The sequence below is a fragment of the Syngnathus floridae genome, chromosome 22, assembly GCF_059516105.1.
Source record: "Syngnathus floridae isolate MCC-2025c chromosome 22, RoL_Sflo_1.0, whole genome shotgun sequence".
Taxonomy (NCBI): domain Eukaryota; kingdom Metazoa; phylum Chordata; class Actinopteri; order Syngnathiformes; family Syngnathidae; genus Syngnathus; species Syngnathus floridae.
Genome location: NC_142434.1, coordinates 159,907 through 176,482, shown reverse-complemented (window position 1 = coordinate 176,482; position 16,576 = coordinate 159,907). Strand labels below are relative to the sequence as shown.

General features: G+C 59.7%; 3 protein-coding genes across 27 annotated transcripts; 1 reads left to right on the top strand and 2 right to left on the bottom strand.

Moving 5' to 3' along the window:
- Positions 1–274: 274 nt before the first annotated feature.
- Positions 275–4,777, bottom strand: LOC148378948 (CCR4-NOT transcription complex subunit 2-like). 5 transcript variants are annotated; one of them, XM_088367258.1, is made up of 14 exons: positions 4,679–4,777; positions 3,224–3,565; positions 3,044–3,146; positions 2,812–2,961; positions 2,656–2,711; positions 2,434–2,559; positions 2,126–2,351; positions 2,018–2,058; positions 1,787–1,943; positions 1,652–1,713; positions 1,524–1,573; positions 1,364–1,464; positions 1,148–1,292; positions 275–1,070 (listed from the first exon to the last, which is right to left on the bottom strand). In XM_088367258.1, exons 2-14 carry the CDS (start codon positions 3,549–3,551, stop codon positions 984–986), a joined length of 1,632 nt encoding a protein of 543 aa, XP_088223384.1. In that variant the 5' UTR covers positions 3,552–3,565; positions 4,679–4,777; the 3' UTR covers positions 275–983. The 5 variants fall into 5 exon arrangements, 4 of the variants coding, with proteins under 4 accessions (XP_088223384.1, XP_088223386.1, XP_088223385.1 ...); XM_088367260.1 differs by having other exon boundaries at positions 1,437–1,464; positions 1,787–2,058; positions 2,126–2,141; positions 2,215–2,351; XM_088367259.1 differs by having other exon boundaries at positions 2,018–2,141; positions 2,215–2,351; positions 4,679–4,776.
- Positions 3,727–16,264, top strand: LOC148378946 (potassium voltage-gated channel subfamily A member 1-like). Of its 18 annotated transcripts, XM_088367288.1 has the most exons (7): positions 3,807–3,954; positions 5,660–5,739; positions 11,232–11,286; positions 11,377–11,422; positions 11,672–12,135; positions 12,317–12,523; positions 13,054–16,264. In XM_088367288.1, the coding sequence occupies exon 7, from the start codon at positions 14,146–14,148 to the stop codon at positions 15,580–15,582; it is 1,437 nt and encodes a 478-aa protein (XP_088223414.1). In that variant the 5' UTR covers positions 3,807–3,954; positions 5,660–5,739; positions 11,232–11,286; positions 11,377–11,422; positions 11,672–12,135; positions 12,317–12,523; positions 13,054–14,145; the 3' UTR covers positions 15,583–16,264. The 18 variants fall into 18 exon arrangements, 16 of the variants coding, with proteins under 16 accessions (XP_088223419.1, XP_088223418.1, XP_088223423.1 ...); XM_088367293.1 differs by lacking the exon at positions 11,672–12,135 and having other exon boundaries at positions 3,806–3,954; positions 5,663–5,739; XM_088367287.1 differs by lacking the exon at positions 11,672–12,135.
- LOC148378947 (potassium voltage-gated channel subfamily A member 5) lies at positions 5,227–10,233 on the bottom strand. Of its 4 annotated transcripts, none has more exons than XR_015855436.1 (3): positions 9,345–10,233; positions 7,061–9,106; positions 5,227–6,001 (listed from the first exon to the last, which is right to left on the bottom strand). XR_015855436.1 is itself a non-coding variant. In XM_088367255.1 (2 exons), the coding sequence occupies exons 1-2, from the start codon at positions 10,011–10,013 to the stop codon at positions 8,126–8,128; spliced, it is 1,650 nt and encodes a 549-aa protein (XP_088223381.1). In that variant the 5' UTR covers positions 10,014–10,233; the 3' UTR covers positions 5,227–8,125. The 4 variants fall into 4 exon arrangements, 1 of the variants encoding a protein (XP_088223381.1); XR_015855437.1 differs by having other exon boundaries at positions 8,048–9,106; XR_015855438.1 differs by having other exon boundaries at positions 5,227–5,996; positions 8,048–9,106.
- Positions 16,265–16,576: the final 312 nt, after the last annotated feature.

Below are 16,576 nucleotides of genomic sequence, written 5' to 3'. Positions count from 1 at the left end.
CTGCCATTCACTTTGGTAGTTCCTTTGTGAACATGACGTGTGTTGCCACTTTAAGTATGAGGGACCCGCTCAGCCGGCCGGCTAGATTTGTCAGAGGAAACTGAGCTAAATGTCGAGTAGATACCTTGAGCAGAAACGAGCCAAAAGTGGAGTGGATGCTTAAACGTGTGTCTGCTTTAATAACGATCGCTTGTTTCGAGATGACGCTCTCCTCCGGCGGTAGTGACGTCACGCTAGGCCGCTAAGTGACATGTTGACAGATGACGATCGCAAGTTTCATTATCAGAATATTTATTTGTGGCTAAGAAAAACAGAGAACAAAACTATTCGTTGCTCTGCAAACACTAGCTGCCATATTGAGTCCAGGTCACGTCAGGTGGGGAAACAAAACAAACAAGCGGGCTGTCTCCATGGCAACCGGATGCGGCGGGCGGGCGCCCCCCGGCGGCGGCTTGAGGAACGCGGAAGCGTCCTCCAAAAAGGACAAGTGAGCTGATGCCAATCCCCTTTGTGCCTTCACTCCATTTCCAACGCCGTTTGTCCACCAAGTAGACTTACTGATTACTCGTTAACATTTAGTAACACGCAGTCGATGCTTCAACATGCAAAATGGCGTCAGGGTGGGACAAACGCCGACGAGCGTAACCGCCGTGGCTTTGCCCGCTCGGGAGCGTTGCTGACCGCCGAGCAGTTTCCCCTGCCATGTTCTGAGCCCGACTGAACAAGCGAGAACACAAAGTGTGCGGGTTCAAATGGCTTTGGACTCGATGCTGTGGACGTGTGTGCCATGGCATCATGTTGCTTTTTTTTCTTCTTTCATCTTTTAGTGTGAAAGGATGCTACAAAGTCCACTTCCTGTCCTGTCCTGTCCTGGCCTCACCCTAACCCTCACTTCAGGGGAGAAGGCAATCGAAAAATCAGGTGAGGAAAACACAAATGTCTGTTTCTTGGACCGTCGGCGGGAGGGTGGGGCGGGCGATCTGTCAGAAGGCCTGCTGGGCGGGGTTGTAGTTGAAGGTGGAGGGAACGTGAGGTCGCTCTTCCAGTTTGTCGTATTCCAGGTGGAACTCCTGATTGGGAGGGTTAGGGTTAGCATGTGCGGCTGTGTGTGTGTGCGTGTGTGTGTGTGCGCGCGCGCGCGTGTTACCTTGGCAACCTTCCTCCAGTTCAGGCAGTCAAAGAAGTAGTACGTGCCCCTCTCGTAGGCGTTTGTCTTGAGCGACGGCTCCATGCCGGGCGCCCGCGTGATCCACACCCGCTCCTCCTTGTGGTAGCGCCAGTCCCTGTTGAAGCTAGCGCGCCCATACATGTTGTGATGTGCCGGGTGCGCGCGAGCGAGCGAGTGCGTGCGTGCGGCTCTCACAGCTCCACGGCGGCCAGCAGCTGCAGCAGGTCGCCACCGTTCATGTAGTAAAGGTAAAAGAGGAGGTCCTCACCGTAGCGGGACAACTTGATGGCGGCCAGCTGGACGGCAGCACAATGTCAGCACCTGCAGGCGCGCGCGCGCACGCACACGGCCGTACCTTGTCCCGTATGTGGACGTTGGTCAAGTATTCCGACGGTACGTGAAAATCTGCCCGGCGAGGAGGAAAGCAAGCGACCGGCTCCGGTTAACCCACTCTGGCCAGTTGTTCTGCGCTGCCAAACTCACCGATGTCCTGCGGCCGGCACGGTGCCGACGCCCACGGAGACGCAAACTTGGGGAAGAGGTTCCTGGAGGGTGGCGGGACAAGATGAGTGTGTGTGTGTGTGGGGGGGGGGCGAATTGGGGGCGACGGCGGCGTACTCGGGCGAGTTGAGGTTGAGGCCTAGCGTGGTGAGGTCGGAGCCGAGAGCCAGGTGCACCGTGCCGGGCTCGGTCTCGGCCGCCCGGATGAACGTCAGCAGGCCGATCATGCCGAATTGGTCCGTTACCATGCCGAGCGGGATGTTGCTCACGCGTCCTGCAAGCGAGCGGCGTGAGGCTGCGCGTGCGCCCGGCCGGCTTTGTTGGCTCGGGCGCGCCCGCGTGTCTCACCGTCGGGCAGCACCTGTATTCCTTTCTTGTGCTGGTTGTCGCTGCTCGCCGACACACAACTTTTGTCACCCGGAAACTTTGGAGCGTCTGTGTTGGAGGCGGGCTTACCTGAAGAGCCGAGGTTCTGAGCGGCCGAGACGAGAGTCAGCCCACAGCAATTCGCCGGCGGCTTTGCAGCGAGTGCGCGCGCGCATCACCGTTTTGCCGTCGTCGCCGCCGCCGCCGCCGCCGCCCTCTTTGGTCTGGTAGTTAGGGCCCGGTAGTGCTGGGAAATCCTCGTTGTGGATGGAGAAGTCTTGCGACTGCTCGCCAGACGGCTTAGTTACCATGCCAACTGCGGGGAGGGGTCACGGTCGTGAGGAGCCTGTCAAAAGCGGTGTGCGCTCGCTCGCTCGCTCGCTCGGCGTGTCACTCACCGTAGGGCGCCCGCCCGGCCAGCGGGTTGAGCAGCGGCGCGGGGTTGGCGCCGCCGTCTCGCCGACTGCGGTCGGCCAGCGCCGGGAAGTCGGACGGGTCCAGGCCCGTCACGTTTTCGCTGCCATCTGCCAACGCCGCCACGCAGGTCAGGAAGGAAAGGAAGCGCCCCGGCCATTGTCAGCGATGGCGACCGACCCGCTGTTCTGTGCGGGTTTGTTTACCTGTGCCGTTGAAGACGTTGAATCCGGGAGTCCTGCTCACGCCGAAACCTGACATGCTGGCACAAGCACGCACGCATGCACGCACGCACGCGCACGCAGGCAGGCAGGTCACTCGAGCGCCGAGTCCCGGCCCGTGGGCCCCGAGTCGGACAGTACCTGCTGATGGTGAAGGCTTGCCGCGACTGTTTGGGCATTCCAATGATGCTGGGTGAGGGGCCACCGGGACTCCGCCCCCCGCCCCCCCGTTCTCCCCCCACCTGCTGGCTGTGGTTGAGGACGGCGCGGCCGCTCTTGGGCGGAATCCCCCTGCCGTGAGGCCACTTTTGGTGACTCGGAAAACACTTTGGCGTATTCGCTGACCTCTGTCGAGTGACAAGTGGCGGCGTACCTGCCGGGCGAGGGAGGCGTGTGCGCGGCAGCCGACTGAGCGAGTCCGCTTCGACTCGGCGGCGCGCCGCTGTTGAGGCCGCGCGCGGGGAAGCCGAGCGCACCTGAACGCAACGAGAAGAAGAAGAAGAAGAAGAATCAGCACCCGACTTGAGATCCGGCTTCCAATCCGGGCTCGGGCCTTCGCCTGTGAGCGAGCGTGTCGGCTTCATGCGAGACGCCGATGCATCTTGCTGGCGAGCGGCGGGTCGCGGGAGCTCACTCTGAGGGCCGTAGAGACTGGCTCCCAGCTGCGACAGCTGTCCCGAGGCGGAGGACAGGGCCGCCGTGGTCTGAAAGACAAAGGCATCTCGCTGACGCCCGCCGGCGAGGTCATCCACGGCGCCGCTTCCGTCTTTGTCGGCGCGCTGCGGGAAGACGGACGGCTGGCCGTAGTAGAGGCCGCCCGGCTCGTCGTACTCGCCCTCCGCTCCCGCCTCCGTGAACTTCTTCCGGTTAGCCCCAAACATGGCCGCCGTGTCACCTGCCACAAACCCCCCAAAGTCAGGTACGTTTGGCCACTAGTTTGAAATAATTGCCGTTAGGGCGGCCGAAGAATTGCTGCTGCAACTAACTGCCAATTCAAGATCAATTCAATGATTTCCCCTTTGGCCGGCTGGCGCTTGAGGCAGGCTTTCCTAAGTTTACTATTGACCTATTTTGATGGCCGAGTGGCAAGATTTATTTCCAGACGTGCCAAGTGTTTACAAACTCGGGCGCGCTTATGATCGGTCAGGTGACGAGGGGGGCGTGTCTTTGTGTCCGAACACGAGGAAGGACTGTGTCGCGTGAGGTTAGCAGTTCGCGATGGGCACGCAGGAAAGAGGAAAGCTGCACAAGAGCGAGCGAGCGGGCGAGCGAGCGAGCTTGGAGGTGAGCCCCTGTGCCGTTTGGAATGTCATGGGCCGTCTTCTCTTATGTTGTGGCCCAAATCTTCATAATTGGCGCCGCGCGGCTCCGCGGATGATGTCACGGCAAGTCGGCTCGACGTGCGGCACTGTCGCAAACGGCTAGCGTTAGCTACGAAGGCTAACGTCATTATCTTCCTGCGCCGGTGGGTGCCGGCGAGCCGGTAGCGCCACTGGCCTTTTCATTTGGGGTGCGGTGGTGCTAGCGGCAGTCTTTCAAACACTCGCAGCTGACGTCGCATGGGTTGCCACAGTCTCCCGAAGGAGCGTTAGCCGCCCGGCTCGAAGTAGCTAAAGTAACTCTCGCGACTGGCTGGCTGTGTGGGTGGGTGGGTTGGTTCCAAGCCTTTCGGAGGATTCGCGAGCGTCCTCGCGTGCATTAAGTGGTCGGGTCGGGTCGGGTCGGGCCGCTTCTGGGTGCAGTCTACTCAAACGTTCACTAGTCTGCCGTTTGGCTGTCTTGCAATTTGGGCTCATGACGCTCGACTGGCTGCAAGTAGAACGACAACAACAAAAGGCTGAGGAGGGACGGACGACTCGTGGCGGGAGAAAGAAAGGTCACCGGCGCGAGGGAGCCTCCCTCCGCGGCTTCAATGTTCAGTCGATGCACCCGATGAGAGAAACAGAATCAGGCGGGCGAATTGAAAGGATTTTAAAGAGGAAAAAAAAAGAAAAAAAAAAAAGCTTACCGCATCAATCTTTCCTCACCGCTACCTTCCAAGATGGACGACATTGCGCAGCATGCTGGGAGTTGGAGTTTGAATTGCTCGCCTCTCATTTCCACCTCGCCGATGGATGGATGGACGGATGGATGGATGCACGGATGGATGCACGGATGGATGCACGGATGGATGCACGGATGGATGCACGGATGGATGCACGGATGGATGCACGGATGGATGCATGGAGTTAGCTGGATAGATTAGGCTTGGCTCGACCACAATGGTACGGATGCATGCAATTCAATGCAATACGTTAAAAGCGCAACGGTAGGGTCGCGAGGAGCGGGCCGGCTCCGACGGGTCGGATTGCGCAGAATGCCACTCGAAGCGCCCCTTTTCCATTTTTTCCAGCAGAAAACATGAACCCAAGCAACTCAAGACACATCCAAACGCACTTGAGACGACGACAATTCCAGGACCATATTTGGTGTCATTTCTTCTTCGCCAACGCTTCCGACGCCAGCTCCGACTCCACTCGATTTTTGGCGCCGAGCGAGAGAAAATGCGCAGACGAGCAGAGTTGGCAGTGATTTTAATCCATTGATCGGCAACAATTGAACAAACACAAAAATTTTGGCTTTGTCACACCCGTTTGGCAGCGTTGTTAAGTGAGAGGAGTCATTAATTAAAGGGAGCACAGCGGAGCGGATTGGACGGGACGCTAACATGCGTGTTGCGTCTCGCACGGAGAACATGCACGGCGGTCGGCGGCCAAAGACGACATGGAGCGCGCACGTTTCCTTGGCCTTTGCGGCCTTGGCTATTCTTTGCTTCGGGCCCAAGTCGGAAGCACTTTTGTTGTGAAAAGTCTCGCCGGCAGCCGCTTCCGTTTTAGCCAAAATGAGCAGCGGCCTCAAAACGGAGTCCGTTCTGCCTTCCTGTCGAGCGTCGGTGAGACTTTTCCGGTGAGAGTCGACTGCTCGTTGACGCCAATTTCTCTTTCGGCAGCAGCGGACGGCGGTGGATGCGAGCGGCGGAGGCCTCCGGCGGAATCCCGAGACGCCGGGGGGGGTCCTGAAACACATCAGGTGCGTGCAAATGCCTCGCGGGCGGGGTCCTGAAACACGTCAGGTGCGTGCAAACGCCTCGCGGCGTCCCACCACATATGGCTTTTCCGACCACCGTGTGATCTTTGTTTGCTGCGACGGGGCCGCTGCTCCTCGTCGGCCGGCCGGCCGTCCGTCCGCCGACGGTCTCAAAGGCACGCAGGTCGGGAGGTGGGTGGATCGCAAGGGGTGGGGGGGGCGGGGGCGGGGCGTACAACAGGCGAGGGTTGAGAGGTCATCTGCTCTGCAGGAAGGCACAAGCACACGTGCGTCAAACATAGGCTAGACATCCACAAACGACAAGCGCTGGGTCGGGTCGGCGTCTCCGGCCGGACGCCTGGATTGCGCCCCTCCCCCGCCCCTTCTTCCTGGAAGTTAATCCGCGGCGTTGCGGCAGATGGCGGCGTGCGTCGGGCGCCGCCGCCGCCACGCTCGTTATGAATGATTGCGCGCTGCCGGGCATTAACTTGGGATCACTTTAATCCAGCGCAGCATATGCGAGGCCTGCCGGGACAAATCCAGGCTGACCCGGCCGGCGCTTTCCCCGCTCAGCTTTCACGCCGCCGCTTCCTGAAAAGTCGACGAGCTCGTCGAGGCCCGTGTTTCTTTTTTCCAAAACGACGCCTTCGGATCGTCGCTCCGCCGTCACGCTTTGCACTTTGGCGCTTGGGCCATCTGCGTTGTGGTCGTGTGCCGGCGGGGGTGTAGCCAAGGTGGGCCGGCCAGCCGCGTGCGCGTTAAAAGGCGGGCGGAAGAAAAGGATCACGGCAGCGTAAAAGGAGGCCACAAAGCGGCGCGGACGTTTTCCGAGTTCACGCATGAGCGCTCGGCCTCATCGCCACGGGGCGCCGGCGGCCCACGTGACGCCCGCTAATTATACAGAACCGTTGATGGAACTTCTTCCCGGTGTGTACGCGAGAGCGTGCTTCTTTGCGTGGATCGATGTGCTTATTTGCGTCTTTGAGTGCTCGCTCGCTCGCTCGGCATGTGCGTGTGTTTGTGTCAAGTTCAATTAGTTTGGAGGTGAGTCTCAAAGGGCGCCACGAGCTCGCACTTGTCAAATCCAAAGCACATTCCCCGAATTTAAGAGTAAACATGAAAAGGGGTGGGGCCAAAAGTCACGCCGCGCGCTCGGGAGCCCTCGACCAGGCGTCGCAGGAGGACGCCTCGGTAGACGCGGGTCTCGCATTTTGCCCGGGCCGTCGGCACGGCACGGCACGGCACGGCACGCACGTGTGTGTCCATGCGTGCGCGTGAGCGGTGACGCATCAAAGCTAGCCGCCAGGCTAAAGCGTTAGCTTACATAAGAGGGTCGTTGTCGGCCACGTTGCCATCCGCAATGCCTCCCTGAGGTTGGATGATGTCATCGAGCCTTGATGTCACGCCACGATGACATCATCGAGCGTCCTCCATTTTCCTTCCCCCGGCCGCAGCGAGGTTGCAGCTGAGGACCGCGGCGGGCGGGCGGCGTCTTATGTAACTTCCTCTTGGTGGCGTGGGCCTCAGCTTTTCCCTAACCCTGACGAAACGCCAAAAAAGTGGACCGCGAGGTTCCACACCATGCCGAGACCTGTGTGTGGGTGCGCGTGCGGTCTCGCTCGGACGTTTGTTTGGGTTCCATTGATCGAGCGGATGCGGTCGGTCGGTCGGTCGGTCGGCAGTGAGCGGCTTTGTGTGCACAATTTGTGTGCGTGCCGTGAGTTTCTATGAATGGGCGTGCGCAAGCGTGCATGCGCGCCCGCGTGGCGGAGATTATGGAAATGGAGTGAGGGATTAAAAGCAAGCAAGCAGTTTGAGTGTCGGCAGCCAAACGAGACGGCCGTCCATCAGCTTTCAGCAGATATTTTTAAGTTTTCTAATCTCCTCACGCCGCACGGCACCACGCGAGGCGAGGCGAGCCGAGGCGAGGCGTTCAGGGACACGGCAAGCGAGCCCTGCTTTGCCACCGCCGCGCTTTGTCATGTAAAAGCGGGAGATGAGGAAGGCGCCACGACTATTGCGTGTCGCCGAGCACGTGACCACCCATTGGCCGAGCGTGTCTCCATCTGTCACGTTTGTGTGCGTTCAGGAGTGTGAAATGCGCGGCGGTGAGCGCGGTTGCCGCGGCAACGCCGCAATTAGCCGTGAATTGACATGAAAGTAACGGGGGCCGAGGCGCACGTCCCGTTCCGCTCGGCCGCGTCCAGATGCCGCTGCGCCGCCGGCAAACGTCGGGCGATGCCGCTTGACCGGGGTCGGTCGGAGGAGCCGGAAGAGGGATCCCAAAGTTGGACAAAGGCCGCGCACTGACCTGGTACGAGTCCCGTCGCCAGACGGCGTATCCACCTGAGATGGGGTCGACGCGCACGCTGGGCGCCCGCCCGCCCGCCTACAAGTCGGTTTCCCGCGTGTCCAGGCAGAAGGCGTACAGAGAGCTTTTCAGGTCCAAGCCGCTGTTGGCCTCGGCCGCCTTGCCCTTGACGGGCGAGCCTTTGCTCCCCGCCGGCTCGGCCGGCGGCGGCGCCGCCGCCTTGGCCTCGGGCTCATCCTTGAGCGACGACTGGTCCTGGTCGGTCTCGCGGTGGTAGAAGTAGTTGAAGTTGGAGACGATGACGGGCACGGGCAGCGCGATGGTCAGCACGCCGGCGATGGCGCACAGCGAGCCCACGATCTTGCCGCCCACGGTGACAGGGCGCATGTCGCCGTAGCCCACCGTGGTCATGGTGACCACGGCCCACCAGAAGGCGTCGGGGATACTGGAGAAGTGCGACTCGGGCTCGTCGGCCTCGGCGAAGTAGACGGCGCTGGAGAAGAGGATGACGCCGATGAAGAGGAAGAAGATGAGCAGGCCCAGCTCGCGCATGCTGGCCTTGAGCGTCTGGCCCAGGATCTGCAGGCCCTTGGAGTGGCGCGACAGCTTGAAGATGCGGAAGACGCGCACCAGGCGGATGACGCGCAGGATGGCCAGCGACATGGCCTGCTGGCCGTTGGGGTGCTCCTGGCCCTGCTCGGCCAGCTCGGTGCCCAGCGTGATGAAGTAGGGCATGATGGACATGATGTCGATGATGTTCATCACCGTCTTGGAGAACTCGGACTTGCTGGGGCAGGCGAAGAAGCGCACAAAGAGCTCAAAGGTGAACCAGATGACGCAGGTGGTCTCGATGATGAAGAAGGGGTCGCTGAAGGTCAGCGAGGGCCGCCGGGCCGCCGTGCCGTTGTCGGGGCGCCCGCCCAGCTCGCGCTCGTCCCGGAACTCGGGCAGCGTCTCCAGGCAGAAGGTGATGATGGAGATGGTGATGACCAGCACCGACACGATGGCGATGCCGCGCGCCGGGCTCGAGCTCTCCGGGTACTCGAAGATCAGCCACACCTGCCCGCAAAACGCCGGACGTTTTTGAACCGGACGCTCGTTTGGCTCTTAGTTAGCCCGAGGCGAGCCGAGCCGAGCGGATGTTGATTCGGCGCGCCCGAGCAGAGGGACGGCTTTGGAAAATGGCGTCACCATTGGACGGAGCGCCGCTCACTCTAGTCGACGCACGGCAGCGTTTGAATGGTCGCCTTCCGACGAGAGACGGACGCAAGCAACCTCGGACGCGGCGAGCACCCACCTGCTTCTGGAACTCGTTCCGCGGCAGCGGCTTCTCCTCCTCCTTGATGAAGCCCTCGTCCTCGCGGAAGCGCTCCATGGCCTCCTCGCCCAACTGGTAGAAGCGGATCTCGTCGGCAAACACGTCGATGGACACGTTGACGGGCCTTCGGATCTTGCCGCCCGACTGGTAGAAGTAGAGGATGCCGTCGAAGCTGGGCCGGTTGCGGTCGAAGAAGTACTCGTTGCGCAGCGGGTCAAAGTACTTGATCCGCTTGGCCGGGTCGCCCAGCAGCGTGTCGGGGAACTGGTTAAGGGTGCCCAGCTGCGTCTCGTAGCGCAGGCCGGCGATGTTGATGAGCACACGCTCGTTGCTGTCGGCGTCCAGGTCCAGGAGCTCGTCGTCAAACACGTGCGGGCTGTGGTCGGCGCGCAGCAGCGCGTCCATGGCGTTCTCGCTGCAGCTCAGCGTGCTGTTCATGTCGTTGATCCTCCAGGCGGGAGCCTGCGTGGGGGGAGCTTGCTCCCACTGCTGCTGCTGCTGCTGCTGCTGCTGCTGCTGCTGCTGCTGCTGCTGACGGGGAGTGTTCACCTCCTTGCCCAAGTCATCCATGAGCGCCGAGTGGAGTTGCTGCTGCTCGCCGTTGTTGGCGCCGCCGTTCTCCTGCAGGCTCACCAGAGCCACCTCCATGGTCGCGCCACGCCGCCCACCTGCCCGCCCGCCCGACCGCCCGCCCGGATGGAGCCTCACGCGCACTTGTTGACGGAGCTGGCCGGCATCCGGGAGGAGGAAGAGCACGCGCTGGAGATGAAGCTCCTGGCAGGAGTAGAGCGAGAATGCCAGAGGAGCGCCGTCTCTCCGCCCCCTAGCTCGCCAGCCAGCCAGCCAGCGAGCGAGCGAGCGAGCGAGCGACACCCCCCGCCCCCGCCTCCACTGACCCGCCGTTTGTGCGCGCTTCACTCTTTGGCTCTCTTGCCTCTCTTTATTCTCTTGTCTTTTTTTTTGAAACCATCTTCACGTCACTGTCGTGTGTGTGTGTGTGTGGGGGGGGGCTCTCATGCAAATGGGGCCCGTTGATGTCAGCGTCATCTTATGTAAGACGACATGCGCGCGCATCGCCACTCTTGGCTCGGCAGCCGACTTGCGGCGACGCGAGCCGCAATCGACGTCTCGGCTTGCGAGATTTTGGCCACTCGCTGGCCCTTTAAGTGCGGCGACCAACCTCAAATGTTCTCCAAAGTTGCGCACACGCCCGCGCGCGTAGCGAGTGACCTATTTAAAAGGTTATTTCTTTGCCCTGCGGTGGGATTAAGAAAACAAAGCATGAATGCTATATTTATCCTTTTTCCTTATCTCATGCAGAAGCCTGATCATGATCAGCATCCCTGCCTTGGATTAAGCCCCCCCCCCCACACGCGCACACGCTCCACAATAACAACATGAGTAGTAGGCGGCCCACGGGCAAAAGCATCCACACAAAAGAGGCGAGCATTAGGACCTTTTTACAAATAACCTTGCGAGTGCAGCATTTTTCTGCGCACACAAGATGTATGCGAGCGCGCGCGCGCTCGTGTGCGTGTGTGGTGCCAGAGGGCAGCCGGACACAAGATTGCTTTAATTCAAGTTGACAGGCGCTGACTTCAGGTCCAGTCAGAAATCACACACTCAAATGATGAAAGTTGATTTTGATTCGGCTCGCCTTGTGTCCGTCCATCCGTCTTTGTGTGGATGGCATGGCACGTGACCAAGCCTATTTGGTCACGACTGACTCAAATGATTCCAAACGCTTGTTATTGCAGTCCAATTCAATGCAAACTTCTGTTTGGGTGGAGAGAAGCATTAAAAAAAAAAAAGTTGGTTTTTTTTTTTCTTTTCCCCTCCTCACCTCATGCATTGCCAACCTACCAGATTGGGAATGAGCAGAGCGCGATGGGGATCTCCTTCAGCAAAAGCACTCCTACGGGTGGCTGAGTACTCGTATCTGTCTCAACCTGGCCATTTTTCAACAAGCCTCATATTTGTGTTTGATCATATGTTGCGTGTGCCCATCCAGTTTCTCTGGATGCAAACTGGGATGGAGACACTCACCATGGCAACAGGTAATCACAGGTGCTTGCCGTCACGCCAGTCACCCACCTGAGGGCCGGCACGCAGCAGCGCGTGCCGACGCCTGCGCGCGCGCCCCCTCTCTTGACTTCAAGTGTTCACTTCCTGTCACAGATTAAAAGACAGATTAAGTGCCAAAAGGCGGCTAAATGCGTCCATCAATCACGCACGCTCGCACGCTCGCTCTAAAGGCGACAGCTTCTGCCTTCTCCGTTTCTGGACGCCCCTCCCTCTTTTTGCAGATTGTGAGCAGAGAAAGGAGAAGGAGAGGCGCCTGCCTGCCTGCCTGCCCGCCCGCCTGCCTGCCCGCCCGCCCGCCTGCCTGCCCGCCCGCCTGCCTGCCCGCCCGCCCGCCCGCCCGCCTGCCTGCTTGCCTGCCTGCCTGCCTGCCTGCTTGCCTGACCCCCTGCCCGCCCGCCCGCCTGCGTGGCTGCCTGCCTGCCTGCCCGCCCGCCTGCCCCAGCGCATCGCCGCTTCGCTTAGCGCGGCGTGCTGCGTGTGTGCTGGATGAGCGCTCAAGTAGAAAATGGGAGCGCAGGACGCCTGCGAGAGCCAATCGGCGCCCTGCGCCTCACAAGATGACCCTCCCCTCTTCGGTGTGTCGAGACCCTCGGGAAGATGGCACGCTCATAGTGCCAGGAAGCCGACGTGAACATTTGCTGCATTTCAGCGACGAGCACCAAGTCACAGAGCTCCGGCGTCAAATGTAAACAAGGCCTTTGAGCCGGCCGGGCTCCAAACATTTGAGGAGGAAAGGCCAAAGCCGGTCAAAAGAAGGGGCGAGCGAGCGAGCGAGCCTGCCCGCACCGCCGCCGTGTTGTTGTGACCGCTCGCTGTCCGCTTGTTTGTGTCCGTCTGACTTTGGGCATCTCCGCTTCCCTTGGCAGCGCGCGAGTCGCCGTGGCAACACGCTCGTTGCCAAGCGTCACGCCGAGAGCGGCCGCTCGCGTGAGGAGGCGAGGAGCGCCTCGGCCGGACGGCCGGCAGGCGGCGCCGTCGTCCTTTTGCCGGGAGGGGGCGGAGCCACGCAAATGAAGAGCGGCGGCGATGTCGCGCAGAGAGGCAAGACGAGAAGCGGCACGTGAATATTTCATGTGAGAACCGGACACCTCACTTTCCGCACGCTGCCCTGCTCAGATAGAGCACTTTGCAAGCAGCCTAGCCTAGCTCGCCTGGAAGCCAAAGCTTAGGGCGCTTGCTCACCCCCAAGATGACATGCTGCCAAGAATAGCTCACGTGCGCTTTTGAAGGACAAATTGGCCGCGTGCTAAAAATAGTGGTGACTAATGAGGGGATGGATGGATGGCTTATATAAGCACCCTGTGCCTTTATGAATGGGGGGGGGGGGGGCTCCTCCTCGGCACAGCTGCAACGCCGTGTGGGAAAGCGGTGACATTTTGCACGCAACGCGGCCGGCCCAGTTCTTTTGGCCGGCGCAAAGCCCCGTCCCCCAAATGGACTCTGCGATGGCCAGTCGCTCTTTCTTGGTGCAAATACAAACATCAATCAGGCCAATGACTTTTTGACTCTGCTTTTGGAATAGATGGCTTGATTGATTGATTGATTGATAGATTGATTGATGGATTGATTGATTGATGGATGGATGGATTGTGTTTTTGCACAGGTGCGCTTGACGTTAGGCGAAGAACCGGCCGGGCCTGGCGTGCGCCCGCTCAGGCGCGGCCAGCGTGGAAACGCTCCTCTGGAGGGGAAAGGAGGGGACGGGATGGGATGGGGGGGCTGCCGTTGCCATGGCGACACAGGCAAGCTTTCCTCAAGTGGGAAGGACGCAATTCTCACTTTCTCTCCATGGTTTTCTTCCCCTCCCTCTCTTTTTCTCTGTCCTTCTGTCTCTTATGCACACTCACTCCCCCCCTCCCCCAAGATGACTTTCTCTTTTCTTTTTGGCTTGTTTTGGTGTGTTGTCACTCTGGTGCTGTCACTCCCCTCTCCCTCTTCTCTCTCTCTCTCTCTGTCGTCTGACGCCCCCCTGTGGCTTTGTTTTCCTCTGTCCGTCCTTCTGTCCTCCCTCTACCTGTGTGGATCCCTCGCTGTCTGTCTGCCCGTTTTGGTCTCTCTCTTGCTCTATTTATAGCATTGTCTCCCCCTTTTTCTGCCTCTCTCTCTCTCTCTCTCTCGCTCTTTCTCTCCATAGCGCCAAAAGCATGTCTGCATTGCGTCGAACCCTCCCCCCCACCATCCCCTCCCTCCCTCCCTCACTCACTCCTTGCCGTCGTCCTCCTGGTCGTCCTCAGCAGCACAGTATGCTTCAGCCGAGCCAGCCGACAGCCACCTTGCGCTGAAGGAGCGCCTCCTTTCTTTCTTCCTTCCTTCCTTCCTTTCTTCCTTCCTTCCTTCCTTCCTTCCTTCCTTCCTTCCTTCCTCCTCGGCCGTCTTTTCTTCCTCGCCGCACTCGCGCCGGTCCCGCCCGCGACGAGGAGGAGGCGCCGATGCCGCAGTGCGGGCGCCGGCGGGCGGGCGGGCGGGCGGCACGCGGCCCCATCGTCGGCGGGAAAGCGACACCCGCGCGACGCAGCGCCATGAATATTTCATGCCGCCCGGAGCCGAGCGCATCCAGCAGATCTGCCGCCCGTGACGCGCCCGAGATGACGGTGACGATGGAGGCTCAGTAGGAGCCCGCCGGTCGGACCTCCCTGCGTTTCCCGACGGGCGCCCCCCGCCCCGCCCAGCCCCACCCCGCGCCGCCCAGCCCAGGATGACGGTGGCGTCGGGCGACAACGCGGACGAGAGCGCCACCCTGCCGGGTCACGGGCAGGACGAGGCGTGCGATGGGCACGAGTGCTGCGAGCGCGTGGTCATCAATGTGTCGGGGCTTCGCTTCGAGACGCAGCTCAAGACGTTGGCGCACTTCCCGGACACGCTGCTGGGGAACCCCGAGAAGAGGATGCGCTACTTCGACCCGCTGCGCAACGAGTACTTCTTCGACCGCAACCGGCCCAGCTTCGACGCCATCCTCTACTACTACCAGTCGGGCGGCCGGCTGAGGCGCCCCGTCAACGTGCCGCTGGACATGTTCTCGGAGGAGATCAAGTTTTACCAACTGGGCGCCGAGGCCATGGAGAAGTTTCGCGAGGACGAGGGCTTCATCCGCGAGGAGGAGCGCCCCTTGCCGGACAAGGAGTTCCAGCGGCAGATCTGGCTGCTCTTTGAGCACCCGGAGAGCTCGGGCCCGGCGCGAGGCATCGCCATCGTGTCCGTCATGGTCATCCTCATCTCCATCGTCATCTTCTGCCTGGAGACGCTGCCCGAGCTGAAGGAGGACGCGGGCGAGCGGCGGCGAGCGGCGGCGGCCAGCGCGTCGGCCAACGCCACGGCCCGGCAGCACGGCGCGGGCGGCGACGTCCTGGCGGCCGACCCCTTCTTCATGGTGGAGACGCTGTGCATCATCTGGTTCTCCTTTGAGCTCCTGGTGCGCTTCTTCGCCTGCCCCAGCAAGACGGCCTTCTTCCGCAACATGATGAACTCCATCGACGTGGTGTCCATCATCCCCTACTTCATCACGCTGGGGACGGAGACGGCCGACGAGTCGGGCGGCGGCGAGCAGGCCACGTCGCTGGCCATCCTGCGCGTCATCCGCCTGGTGCGCGTCTTCCGCATCTTCAAGCTGTCGCGCCACTCCAAGGGCCTGCAGATCCTGGGCCAGACGCTCAAGGCCAGCATGCGCGAGCTGGGCCTGCTCATCTTCTTCCTCTTCATCGGCGTCATCCTCTTCTCCAGCGCCGTCTACTTCGCCGAGGCCGAGGAGAAGGAGTCCTACTTCACCAGCATCCCCGACGCCTTCTGGTGGGCCGTGGTGTCCATGACCACGGTGGGCTACGGCGACATGTACCCCGTCACCATCGGCGGCAAGATCGTGGGCTCGCTGTGCGCCATCGCCGGCGTGCTGACCATCGCGCTGCCCGTGCCCGTCATCGTCTCCAACTTCAACTACTTCTACCACCGCGAGACGGACGGCGAGGAGCAGGCGCAGCTGCTCCAGGTCAGCCACTCGGCGGCCGACCCCGACGACGCCTCCTCGCCGCTCGCCCAGTCCCGGCGCGCCGAGGCCGACAACAGCATCGACAACTTGCGCGACGCCAACCTGCGGACCGCCAACTGCGTGGACTCCGCCAAGATGCGGACGGACGTGTGAGAGAGGCGGCGCTTTTGGAACCTTTAGGATGCGCGCGGCCTTGTCGCCGGCTCGAGACGCCACGCGTTTGAGCTCGGCAGGCGCACTTTCCAAAACAACGTCGTTCTCCTTCGCGATACTCTTACTTGCGATGACTTTGGCCGATTGCTCACCAAAAAACGGACAAAAATGATCCAATGGACTTTTGGATTTGATTTTGCATCAATCCATTGAGAGGGGGGGAACATTTTTAAAGGTGAATAGATTCTAAAAATAGTTTTGAGATCATCGAAATGTGATTCATTAGCTGATTTCATTCAAATACATGTCAAATGTTTTTTAACCTAACGTATTGTCAATAGGTCCATCCACCAATTATTGGAAGGATATAATTGAAACAAATTTTAAAAAAGGACTAAATCCACAAACTACCCATAGCTTATTTTATAACAACTTAGAAAAACGTTTAAACGTGCATATGAAATGATTCTATTGGTAATTTACATGAATGACATTCACCGGTTATTTGTGATGAATGAAAAAAATGTTTGAAAATGAATACATGTAAAATTTTCAAGCTTTATTTTTATAACAGTCATTCTCATTTTTCAAATAATTTCTTTCAAATTGAATTACAATAAACTATTCAATCGAATAAATGTATTTTATATTTTTAACTGCGCAATAAATCAATTCAACACTTGATTGTAGCGGGGGGGGGTGGGGGCTAATTTCGAGTTAATCCGTTTCCGGGCGAGGGCTAGCTAAAAAAAAGTCCAAATATTTCGGCTGGCCGGCCGGCCGGCCGCGAATTGTTTTTTAACCGTCGCACACTAAAGCAGGTATGCTGACACCTGGGGCGTTTCGTTGTCATCTTCTAGACATTTGAGTGTCAGATTGTAAATATGCACAGCTATCCGCCTCGCGAACGTGTTCATTTGAATCAGGACATTTTCGAGAATTGTGCGATTCGTCACGACGTTTTTGTTGACACCTGGGGGGGCGGTGGCCGCGG